The sequence below is a fragment of the Neophocaena asiaeorientalis genome, unplaced genomic scaffold, assembly GCF_003031525.2.
Source record: "Neophocaena asiaeorientalis asiaeorientalis breed wild unplaced genomic scaffold, Neophocaena_asiaeorientalis_V1.1 scaffold154, whole genome shotgun sequence".
NCBI lineage: Eukaryota > Metazoa > Chordata > Mammalia > Artiodactyla > Phocoenidae > Neophocaena > Neophocaena asiaeorientalis.
The window spans coordinates 1,120,287-1,133,458 of NW_020172982.1; the positions used below are offsets into that span (position 1 = coordinate 1,120,287).

Consider the following 13,172-nt stretch of genomic DNA (forward strand, 5'->3'; position numbering starts at 1 on the left):
GATGGAAGGGTATTCCATGAAATGAGCTGGGTTTCTTTTTGTCAATTACTGGGGACAGTGGGAACATTTCCTTTAAGGAAAGGAAATGAGATTTGGGACAGATAATGAGATTCCCACTTCTCATTGTGCCTCTTTCTTGAGCCTCTTTGATTTCAAGATGCTGAAGTATGTTTAAGGGGACTTGGTGTGCTTAACCTCTCATCAAGGGCATGTTTTAATGTCACAGTTTGGCCTCACCCACGTCACACACTTAGGAAGAGCTTTAGGTCCTTGATTGGGCCAGACCTTAGAGTTGGCTTGGACCCAACGACCTGAGTGCTAATGACTCTTCATTAAGAAAGATTTGTTCTTGGTGGGGAAAGCATGTAAGAGATCCACTTATTACATACCAATAGGATCCAAGAGGATCCCGGCCTTGAACATGCATTTAGGGCAGAAGTCTTGTCATGCCTGACACATAGTATGTGCTGGAGGAGAGACTATGACAGCTACTGTCTTTTGCCATAAAACCTAAGCTTTCTTTGGGGTTGCCATTCTTAAGCTCCTCTTGTCGCTCCTTTCTTGCAAGTGATTTCACGCATTTGGCAATATAGCTCAAGCCCACGACAAAACAGCTTTTACACACACACACACACACACACACACACACCCCTAAAGCGCAAATTTTATGAACCGGGGTCGTGGTTTACACTTCATATATTTCATATGAACTTCAAGCCACTTCAAAGGAGGCGTTTTTCTGGCTTTTAAACTGACAGCAGCAGTCTGCGTTTTCTAGAACCCGATGCAACGCCCAAACAGCAGGGACTCCCTCATCTTTCTCTCCCCCGCTCTGCTGGAGCGGGGACCCACGGAGCCACCCGCAGTTGGCTGGGCGCGCCGCTGGGGGGACACCACCCGCGTGTGCTCGGTTTCTGCCAAGCGCTGCCGACTCCGGACAGAAGGATGGGGGAGAGGTCAGGGGTGTCCGGGGGCCAGGCGCTGAGTGCCACGGGCCGGGAGACCCCACACCCCCTGCCTCTGTAGCACCGCGCCGCCCACTCAGGAATCCCCTCCCCTGCCGGGCGCGCCCCCGCCCAGCTGGCTGCGCGCTGCGGCCGGATCTTCTTGAATTTCAACACAAAGGGAATCCTCGGCCGCAGGAAGTGCATCACGAGGAAGGGGGACCGGGGGCGGGGAGAGAGAGATGCGTCCCTCCCCCTCGACACCCCCCGCCCTTCGGGAGCCCTGGGCTGCCGTGACGACACCCTCAGGGTCCCCCAGAAGCCCCACCAGCCGGGAGAATCCAAACAAGGAGCCTCCTTCCCCGCAGTAGTGAGGGGCGGGCGCTCTCGCCTCCCGCCAGGCGCTCGAGCTTCCCGGCGGCGCGGACCCGGCTGCCCTGGCTGCGGCTCTCTCACCTGTTCGCTTCACCCCCTTCTCTCCTTCCGGGTGCACTGGCACCTGGGCCGACGTTTGTTTTTCCACCCCGGGCTCTCAACTTTCCTCCTACATCCTCTTCCCTTCCAGGTTTTCTGTAGATTCCCGGCTCCGGGGGTCCTGCACTCCCAGCGGCGCTGCTCCCCGGGCTTGGGCAAGGCTTTCCCGGGAGGGAGTTCCCGCGCCAGCAAGGGGGGCGGGACCGGGAGGGACCACTTTCGTTTTCCCAGATGCTGGCCGTGCCGGGGACTCGCCAGGCTTTCTACCTGGAGGTGCTGGTCGGGGAAGGAGATGAAGGGCAGGCGAGGCTCTTTTGTGCTGCAACTATATTTATGAAGCAGCTTTACGGGTTGTACTTGACATTGTATTTTCAAACCAATAGCAACAGCAAACTTTTCTAGAAAGGTTTTGTTCACATTTCACCACAGAGTGGGAAACCATTCATTATCCCTATAAAAAGCTATTGTTTTGTTATATTCTTTTAGTTTAGAATGGCTTGGGGAGACTAATGGTAATTTGGGGAGAGGGGCTGAAACACCCCTTCCGGAGCCCAGGATGGGAAGGTGGGAAGACCCCGGCGCTTTGCATCAGTTTCCCAGTTGAAAGACCCGGGGGGCTGGGGAGGGGGCCTTGCAACTCACTCCAGGCTGCCTTGCTCGGGTCGCGGGCACTTCGCCGCGGCAGCTGCGCCGGAAGGGGGCCACCTCCCCCGGGGGCGCCTGGCTACCTCAGCTCTCGCGGACACCGCAGGGGGACGTCCCCGCTCCCAAGTTCTGGGCGGCCGGGTACCTGCCCGACCTGTCTCCTCCCCTTCTCCAATACCACACCCTCGGGACTCTGGTCTCCCCGGGAGAGGGACAGAGCGGGAACAAAGGGGTCTTTGTTCAGCGGCTCCCGGGGGGTGGGAGTCGTGCTTGCTCGCGTTTCCCGGCGCCCCTGGGAGACGGGCAGGCTCCGCGATTCCGAGCCTCGCCCAGCCTCGAGCGCCGCCCTCCGCGACCCCAGAGCCTGAGGTCAGGTTGCGGCGCCCCGGGCCACCGCGGGTTCTTCCCGGGCGAGCGGGCTGCGCGGCGGCTCCTGGCGGGCTCTGCCGCCCGCGGAGGGACGGTGGGGGTTCTCGGAGCTGGCGGAGGTGGAGGTGGAGGGGGCGGGAGAGGGAGCCTGCGCCCGGCTGAGCCTGGAGGTGCGGGGCGGGCTCCGCGAGCACTCTCTGGGCTGCTCCTGCCGGAGCCGCGGCGGCTGGAACCATCCTTGGCTCCTTCCATCCTCCCCCTTCTCTCGAGCGGCCCCATCACTGCGCCGGGCCCCCCTCCCCTGCCGTCATCACGCTCCCCTTCTCCCTTCTTGGCACTTTCCTCTCGAACCATCCTTCTGGACAAACTTTGATGGAGAATTTCACACCACGCTGGAAAAATGCCGGTTATGAAAGGATTACTGGCGCCCCAGAACACCTTCCTCGACACCATCGCCACCCGTTTTGACGGAACACGTAAGTCTTGCACTTCGATGAGTTGCATGGTTTTTTTTTTTTTTGAATGATTTTTCTCCTATAAATTACTTTCGTTCCCACCCTCCTTTTTGCACCAGTGGATTTTGTTTCCTTATGTTCCTGCCGAGGTGTCTTTTGTGCGGAGAATTTTTTTCCTCTCGTGGTTCGGTGTAGTATTAACACTTCGGTGTAGTTGGCCCCCTTGACTCTTAGGTTTGTAAAGTCTGGAAAAGAATCTGAAGAAAGACCGACACCCGTGTTCACTGTGGGACCCGTAATTCCTCGGTTTTTATTAATTTTATGAAGTGAAAATGAAAATTGTCCATATTGGTGAATTGCCGATCTGTCCTTCTAGAGTTTCAAGGCTCCGTAAATTATAGGGAGAGTTTAGAATGTTCTTCGTCTGTGGAGCCTCATTCTGTGAGGTCTTTTGGATAGGCATGATCCCATCTGAGTTTAAGAAATGCAACTAGAATCAAGATTGCCAAGTGTAAGCTTCCCGTAGAATTCTAAACGTTATGAGTTTGTCAGAATCCCGATTCCTGCTTCTCAGGTATTGAAAGGTAGCATACCTTTCAATCTGAAATTATCCTAACACTCGACGAGAGACTGTTGGAGAAGGAGAAGCCGGGCGTTATAAAGGTTGATCTGATCATAAGAGGAAGTTTCAACATAATTTTTTTGAGGGTGAATATTATTGGACGCTTAGCTTGTTTAAGCTTCTGTTTAAAAGCAAAGATATGGTGTGTGGATTCTTGGAGACTGTTGGGAAACGTCTGCAAGTTGTTCTCTTTCAGGACCACGGCCAGGTCCCCGTTCATTCCCAGGCTTCTCAAACTCCCCTCTTCTTGACCGGTTGGTTTTCCCTGTAATGAGGAGTCTGTACTTTCACCCCCAGCAAAAGCTATCAGTTGGTTTCACTATGAATATCCACACCTTCCTCCTAGCTTATGTTGCTTCTGCGTGCTATCTTTCCTTTTCTGCCTGTTACACAAGACTTGTAGAAACTCATTTGTTCTAAAGGCTAGTAGTGATTCAGGCATCATTGTTTTTTAGGATGATGGCATATTTCTTGGAGCTGATGTGAGAGAGCACATCTAACTCTATTTTCACTCCAGTCATCTGGATACACAGTCTTACTACAGTGGGAAGTAAATCCTGGACTTTTGCACTTCAGGAGTAGTTGGAAAAGTTTATATGAGGGAGAAATGAACTATTTACTGGATTTTATTCAATTTTTATTTTCAACCTCTAGACTACTCAGGGTAGTTGGTGAGCCTTTCCTTCCCCTTTTATGATCTAGATGTGTCAGACAGTATGAGTGAAGTGCAATGCTATTATTTATCTGTCTTCCTTAGATAATAATAGAAAAATATAATAAAATTTCAAATCCCTGCCAGTGACATCATACCCACCACCCAACCACTACACAAAATCACCACTGCTATCTTCATGCATGACTGTGGTTACTACTATTTGTTACCTTAGGAACTGATCAGTTTCTAGTGGATGTTTGTTCTAGAAGTTGTAAATTTAAACCCAAAAGACTTTCAATATTGATCACAAGTGCATGTATTGAAAATGAGCTAACTGGTAAGTGGTAGTTGCTTATCTCATTGTTATTTAAAGTTGAATGGAACGTAGTGTGTTCCCAGCATAGCCCTGGGAATTACTGCAGGGATATATTTAAGTACCAGTTGCTAATGAGAGGGGCTTTGGATCATCTGTGTGAGGAGACTTCTGCCTCTTTCACTATAACATTTGATAGACAGAAGGCATGTAGAGAAGGAATGGTGTACTAGTGAATAGCTCTTTTTCTATTTTAACTACACATTAATGTGAATAGAATAGAAAGTTAGAAGTTTTAAATCGTTGTTTGCGAAGACCATCATCACATAACCAGCATTTAGAATATTAGTAAAATTAAAACTGTTGGAGAGCATGCTTGGTCTGTTCTCCAAGGGTCTGTGGGATTCCTGGAGAGAACCACTTTGTATGAAATCAATCTGAAAATAAGTGAAGCAAATTTCAAAGTAATGAGTGACATAAAGATTTACTTTAGCAAAATTTTGTTGAGAACTTTTAAGATACCCCTCATTCCAATAAACCCCACTCAAGGAAAGAGGACTGTATCCTCTTATTTGCTTTTCATTTGAATTGCAAGATGACTTGAATAATCTGAAACTTAAAAAAATACATGAAGCAAATTTAAGCCACAAATTTTGCTAACATCATGGCATATCAGTTTGCCTGCTAAATATTTAGTTTATCTTTTTCTATCTTGTATGTGTTGACACTTATTAAGTATAATTACTATCCCTGAAACTCTTTTCCTATGATCATCCTTCTTTCTCTTGATTTTTCTTATAGCAGTCATTTATTTTCTTGTGCAAGATAAAACCATTTGAAAGTTTTAAATTAGCAAAATTGCCACTTGCCCAAATAAAAATCATACTGGAGAGTGCCTAATGTTATTATACTCAAAATGTAATGTGTTTACTTGGTACATTTTCTGCCTTGTTAGGTATACTTTATAGTCATGTTAGTTTCTTATTTTGTTTTATTTTGGAAAATATCATTGAAAAACTAAGAGAGCAAACAATAACCCTAGAAAACCACCTTGCTAACTTAACCACCATGAAATATTATTATCTTTATTGATTTAATACTGTAATGGAAAATAATAAATCTTAAAACATCATGTAAAATTTCTCCCAGGAAAAATTAAATATATGACAAGAAAAGCCTATAACATAATCTTACTGATTTATCAGTTGAGTTATTATCATCACAGGGCAACAAAAAATAAGTTAATAATATATTTTATCACCTAGTGACACTTTATTATTGAACGTAATAGGATATTTTTTCTTTTTAATATTCAAGAAGTGAGCTGTTGGTCAGGATTGAAAGTCAATAGTGGACCATTAATTGAAACATTTTTCTCATATTCAATATAATTTTTAAAAACTATTGGAAAATATAAATCTTTTCACATAAACTACCCTGACATATATTTACTCTTAAAATATGTTCTCCTGATTTACGTTTAACTGAATGTAAATGAGACTTAGAAAAACTAAGAAGCTTGCAAATATTGAATATGTGTACCCCATTTAGGGGAAAAAAGTAACTCCAATGAAATTCTTTGACTCATTGCATATAGCCATACTTCTCACTTGAAACACTTAAACATACACACACACACACACACACACACAATGTTAACATTATGACTTGCACATAGTTTATTTTTACATCGTTCATTTTTTTTTTTTTACACATTTAATATACTTAAAAAAAATCTTTTCTGCGTAGGCTTTTGCTTTAAGTACATGAATATTAATCTGGACAAAGGGAAATGATAATAACAGAACACATAAGTACATATTTTAAAAAATAGTTTTTCAGTACAAATATTTGCCACAGGGTACCATTTGAGAAAAACACATTTCTTTGAGGATATAAAACTTTCAAAGGGAAGTGTCCGTTTTCCAACAAAATGGTGCATTAGCCTACATTTTCCAGTCACCTCAAAATTTGGCCAGAACAATTCTTTCTCTTTGGGGTTAGTGAGACAAGATCTAACCTCTTAAGGAAGTTTGTAGCCCAGTAGACTCTATCAAGGAGATTCCATTCAAAGTATTCAGAAATAATGGTGGTTTAGACATTCATTTTGTATCTGCATATGTTTTATGTACTCCTGTTCAAAATGGTCCAAGGAAATTTGTTAAATTGAAACGCTTCCTTTCCAGAGGAAACTCAATGGAGTTTCTTTTCCCCTTTATACTTTCATCAAGGTACATAGATCTCTTAACTTCAGAAGCATAGAGTGAAGGGTAATGTACCCAATGCTGTAGCAAAGGGACACGATAAGGAAGGGGACAGTGGGAACTTCCTAAGTCTTTGCTGGGCTGTAGTTAGAAGAATATCATCAGAGGCATTTAACCAATAAAAAAGATTGAGCTCCATTATGTATGGGTCTGTCTGTAAAAGGCTGTTACATGAAAACATTCAAAGAAATACCTAGCACTCCATAGATATCTCCCCACAAATGGGAGTTTGTAAAGACTCGTTGGTATTTTTTGCATGCCACGAGTAGTCTCTTATTCCCATTCTGTATGTTTAGAGAGACAGTTCCCACGTCAGTTTTCTATTTCCAGGTAGTGAATTACCACGCATTCAGTGGCTTATCATCTCACATTTTCCGTAGGCCAGACATCCAGGCAAAGACCAGCTGGGTCCTGTGCTCAGGGCTTCCGGAGACTACAAGGCTGAAACCAAGTTGTCAGCTGAGGCTCGAGGCCCCCTTCCGAGCTCTCGTGGTTGCTGGCAGAATTTAGTTCCTTGTGGTTTTTCTCAGCAACTGGAGGCTTCCTTCCGCCTCCTGACACATGGCCTCTTCCCCAGGCCCTCTTACAACAGAACAGCTTACTTCTTCACAATGACTCAGCCATAAAAAGGAATGAAATAATGCCGTTTGCAGCAACATGGGTGGACCGAGAGATTATCATACTAAGTGAAGTCAGTAAGACAGAGAAGGACAAATATAGTATGATATCACTTATATGTGGAATCTGCAAAAAGGGTACAAATGAACTTCTGTACAAAACAGAAATAGACTCGCAGATGTAGAAAACAAACTTATGGTGACTGGGGTAAAGGGGAGAGGAGGGATAAACTGAGAGATTGGGATTGACACACTACTATATATAAAATAGGTAAGCAATAAGGGCCTACTGTATACCACAGGGAATTCTACTCAATACCCTGTAATGGCCTGTATGGGAAAAGAATATTAAAAAAGAGTTATACATATACATATGTATATGTATAACTGACTCACTTTGCTGTACACCTAAAACTAACACAACATTGTAAATCAACTATACTCCAATAAAAATTGAAAAAAAGAATAAAAAAAGAACAGCAGGAATGCCTGTCGTTTAGAAGCTCACCTTGGTCAGGCCTACCCAGAATAATCTCCCTTTTGACTCAAAGTTGACTGATTATGGATCTTAATTACATCTGTAAAATCCCTTCTAAAATCATATGACCTGTCCAAACTCAAGGGAAAGGGACTAGATGGAGTGTTTACACAAGGGGTTAGGAATCTCGGGAGCCAGTTAGAATTCGATCTGCTACCAGTGCTGTCCCATTGCTGTACTATTATACGAAGCCTGACGCTCTCACGTCTGTTCTTCTGTGAAGCAGATTTATGGAGCATGCTCTATGTAATTCTGTACGCACGTAAACTCTGCTGAGCTTGCATCTGCAGTCTTTGTGAATGTAAGGCCCAACTCACTGGTGGGAGGGTTTTTCTTTATATTTGGTGATGGCATATGAGTCAACCTAGCCTAGCCACATTAGTCAGCTGTGTTAATCAGATTCTTCATTCTCTGATCTACAAGTAACGTGGGAGACATAGGGATATTTTCAGAATATTAATCCCAGTCTCTTGACAGGGTGCTTCCTCTTTCCAGATAAGGAAGGTTACATGGGGTCTGTTGGTCTGTGTACGGGTATCTTAAGCTGCACTGGCGGGTGAACAAATGTGGCATCTGCAAAGGATGCAAGACAGGTCCTTGTAGTCTAAGGTGACTGAGCTGCTTCCACTTTATTTACCTTCTTGACCAGTTCTGTTACTGGCTTCATATGTGGACTGTTTTGAAACAGTATGTTTTCCATCTTTTTCTTATGCTTCTAACCATGTTTCAGATTTTAAGAAACTCCCCATTAGGCACTCTTGTATTGAGGTTGACTGAGTTAAATTAAATAACTTTCTTTATGTAAACTTTATTCCAAGTTTACTAAAAAAATAGAAAAAAAGAAAGAACAAGAGAGGGAGAGGGAGGAGAGAATAGAGAAGAGGGATGAGGAAAGGGAATTATTTATTTTCATTCTTTTGACTTTGAAGATGAATTCTTTATCTTAAAAAGGACTTATTGCATGGGTTCTCAAAACTTCCCTGCAATGAACAAAGTGTTTGATTTACAATAATTTGGATTTAGGTATTTACCAGAAATGCATTTCTTTGGATGAGTGAGATATACAAATAAGAAGAAAAATTTTATTATGTAGTCTTTAAAAATACCAGATAATTTTTTTTTTTTTTTGTGGTACGCGGGCCTCTCACTGTTGTGACCTCTCCCGTTGCAGAGCACAGGCTCCAGACGCGCAGGCTCAGCGGCCATGGCTCACGGGCCCAGCCGCTCCGCGGCATGTGGGATCTTCCCGGACCGGGGCACGAACCCGTGTCCCCTGCATCGGCAGGCGGGCTCTCAACCACCGTGCCACCAGGGAAGCCCCCCAGATAATTTTGTTTTGACACCATCATATAGAGGAAGATAGATAGCTAACATGTTAAGAATGGAAGTTATACCCACAATTTTTTCTAGGCTCTGGCATTTGGTGTTGCTTGTAGACCAGATCCAACACACTCTGGGAGGGCACAGTCTCTCTTAGGAAATCTTTGCTTTATTCAAACAATCAAACATTTCTTCATTGCTATTTAATTCATGCTGACTATATACAAAGCCATTATGCTAGGATCTTTGGGATAAATCATGCTTGTCCTTCTCTCAAAGAGGACAATAAATGTATGCACAAATTACCATCACATAGGTTAGAAGGGGATGCGACTGTTCAGGGTGAAGGACTGTGTACATTTAGATGAGGGAGGAATAATTTCCTTGGCGGGGGGGATGAGCTGGCTGGAGTCATGTAGTAAATGACCTCTGGGTGGGAATGATTGGCTCATATATGATAAGGGCAAAACACAGTATTCCATTTATTTGGTCAATTTGTGCAGCACTTGTCATTGAGGCTGGAAAGGGGGGCCTTTAAGGTGAATACCAAGTATCTTAGAGGGCGTGAAGGGGGCAATGTAGAGGCAACAGGACAATGGAAAGTCAATAAGGCCAGACAAGGAACACCTTTGAAGCCAGGGTGCTTTGTCATAATAAGCCATCGGAGGTGGTAGACCCATGTCTCGGTAAGAGACATGTGTTGTCCTGTATGCCTGGTGTAAAAGCTCTCAACCTGCCCATGTTGCACAGGCTGATGCGTGATACGGGAGAAATGTCAACATTGAAACGAAAATTTTTCTTTTTTTTGATTGAAGTATAGGTGACATACAATATTGTACGTTACAGGTGTACAATAGAGTGATTCACAAATTTTAAAAGTCATACTCCATTTATAGTTACTGTAAAATATTGGCTACATTCCCCATGTTGTACAATATATCCTTGTAGCTTATTTTATACCTAATAGTTGTACCTCTTTTTTTTTTTTTTTTAAAAATTTATCTATTTTATTTATTTATTTTTGGCTGTGTTGGGTCCTCGTTTCTGTGCGAGGGCTTTCTCTAGTTGCGGAGAGCGGGGGCCACTCTTCATCGCGGTGCGCGGGCCTCTCACTGTCGCGGCCTTCTCTTGTTGCAGAGCACAGGCTCCAGTCGCGCAGGCTCAGTAGCTGTGGTGCACGGGCTTAGTTGCTCCGCAGCATGCGGGATCCTCCCAGACCAGGGCCCGAACACGTGTCCCCTGCATCGGCAGGCAGACTCTCAACCACAGCGCCACCAGGGAAGTCCATAGTTGTACCTCTTAATCCCCGACCCCTATAGTGCCCCTTCCCCCTTCCCTCCTAAAGTGTTCATTCTTTCTAGCTAGAAATTACTTGCAGCTTTCACAAGAGTTTTTACCATTTTTTCAGCTTCTACCCATTAAGGTTTACAATATTAGTGTCTGAATTTCAGCTTGGGCTCTCTGGACAAAGCTGAGAGTCCCTCAAGCCCATGGGTCTCAATGGGAAACAGCTACATTGGCTTGGTCTTGCCACTGAAAAAGCAAGATATTGTTGTACTGTGTGTGTGTGTGTATCTGGCCCCTATGTCTAGATGCTTTTAATTAACTATTTTCTTAAAACGTTTATTTTATATTGAAATATAGTTAATTAAAAATGCTATTTTTTTTTTTTTTCTTTTTGCGCGGTATGCGGGCCTCTCACTGTTGTGGCCTCTCCTGTTGGAGAGCACAGGCTCCGGACGCATAGGCTCAGCGGCCATGGCTCACGGGCCCAGCCGCTCCGCGGCACGTGGGATCTTCCCAGACGGGGGCACGAACCCGTGTCCCCTGCATCGGCAGGTGGACTCTCAACCACTGCGCCACCAGGGAAGCCCTAACAGTGCTATTTAGTTTCAGGTGTACAGCAAAGTGATTCGGTTATACATGTAGAAGTATTACCTCTTGCAGTGTTTCCAGGTGTGCATACCAAATCGCTGACACTTCTTACTATCTGTCCTAATAAAGGCTTTACACTCGAACAAGAGTCCCCTATTACGCAGCGGAACTGCGTGTTCTTCATTTGCTTATGGATGTCTGCTCTGCCTAGGAAGCTAACTTTCTCTTAGGAAAGGGAAAGATTGATTTCTGACCACAAGGTGAGTGCTGTTCTCCTCCAGGGCTGCTCACCCCTGTGTTGTACTGTAGAATGACGCCTGTGGAGAAGAAGAAGAATTGAGGGTGTGCTAGAATTCCATCCCCGTGAAGCCACTGGAGAAATGCCAACAGACAGAGGTACAGAACTGCAACATCTGCAGAGATAGTCCGTTCACCCGGGCCATACATATTTGCTGATACAGTCTAAACACTAAGTTTTTAAATCCATTTTGGTTTAGCAGAGCCTACAAACAAATATGATGAGACTTCAACTTTACCTGTGTTATAGTTCATACTTAGCAACTGAAGTGATTGAAGAGTTTTCTCAATAATTTAAACAGTCAAACGTAGTTCTTGGCTTATAAATTCCCTGGAAGATAAATTTTGCTTTCCTTTTTAGCTGTTAGTACAACTATCCATCTCCCTCAAGCCCTTCAAAATTCACATGTCCCCAAATGAACTAATCTTTTCTAGCCCACGAAGCCTGTTTATTCTCTGGCCCCATAATTGGCATCACCACCCACCCATTTCTTCAGGCTAGAAATCGGAGTCAGCCTCCACTGCGCATGCATCAGATTGGTTATCAGGTCTTTGAGATTTCACTTAGAAATGCCCTAATTTGGCTTCTCATCTCCCTCTTCCTTGCTTTTAGTTTAGTTTGGATCCTGTTTCTTAGCGACACAATTGCAACCTTACTCTGTCTAGATTCCCGTGGCCATAAGCTCTTATCCGACCCGCTTGCGCCCCCTTCAGTCTGCATTGTCCCCAGAGTGATTTTCCTCAAAAGCGCTATCATCATTTAATCCCGTAACTACCCACCGGTTCCCTGCTACCTCTTGGAGGATGTCCAAAGCCCTTTGGGTCATCTAACCCCAAGATGATTTGGCAGCATCTTTTCCAGCCACTGCCTCCTGAGGCTGCAGACATACTCACCCCAAACACCCCGCTTGCTCATCCTGGGCCTCTGCATGGCACCCATCCTGAAGGTCCCCTTCTGTCCAAACTCTTTCTGTGAGGCTCCAAGTAGAGCCAGGTGACATTTCCTCTCTGCTGCCATGTTACCTTGCCCATCCCATCCCTCCCGTCAGCTCCTCTGTGTGCTCTAATGATCTGCTTTCGGATTTCAACACTCAGCCATCAAGTCCTTCAAGTCTTCCTCGCTTGGACTTATACTTGGAAGAAAGTCTTTGCTCAATAAATGCTGTTTTGGGTAGAAGAATTTCGTATTTCTTAAAGGCCAGGTCTGTATATTAATTGTCTTTATTTCCCTTCAGTGGTAACTGGTACTCCTTTTATATAGTACTATGTGGTTAAATTTAGTTTTGAGACATACTTCTAGACTGGCTTCTAGCCCCTCATTTTCACATGGTTGAAGTACTAATTTATTTTATCAAACTCTAATGATAATAGTGACTACCATTCAGGGCATGTCTGCCTGCATGCTGTGTGCTGTGCTGGTGCTTTATCTGTTCCTACACAACCCAACGCAGCAAGAAGGCAGGCAGTCCCCTTTCTGTTCCAGATGACAGGACTCAAGCTCAGAACTTTTCTAATGTTATCACAGTAGCCTGTGATTTTTCTACTATAGCCTGTGATTTTGCTACTATATCACACTGCCTCTAAAATGTGGTTTTTTAATAGTAAGTATAAACAGACTGGGGCAATCTGTGATATCATTTCTAGCTTCTAACTCTTGCAAAAAGGGATTTCTGCTTTAAAGATTTTAGCCCCTTCTAGTTCATATGCTGCTTTTTTTTCCTCTTTTGATATACTATGCTTTAGTACTTGTCACTTAAGAATGTGTTTAGATTGGTATTTAAGAC

At 44.3% G+C, this 13,172-nt stretch overlaps 1 protein-coding gene across 1 annotated transcript in view; it reads left to right on the forward strand.

Moving 5' to 3' along the window:
* Positions 1 to 2,541: 2,541 nt before the first annotated feature.
* The window catches only part of KCNH8 (potassium voltage-gated channel subfamily H member 8), a 384,779-nt gene continuing 374,148 nt past the window's right edge, over positions 2,542 to 13,172 (forward strand). Inside the window, exon 1 of the mRNA XM_024742050.1 lies at positions 2,542 to 2,908. Coding sequence (XP_024597818.1) covers positions 2,833 to 2,908 — 76 coding nt within the window. The 5' untranslated portion in view covers positions 2,542 to 2,832. The remainder of the gene's footprint in view (positions 2,909 to 13,172) is intronic.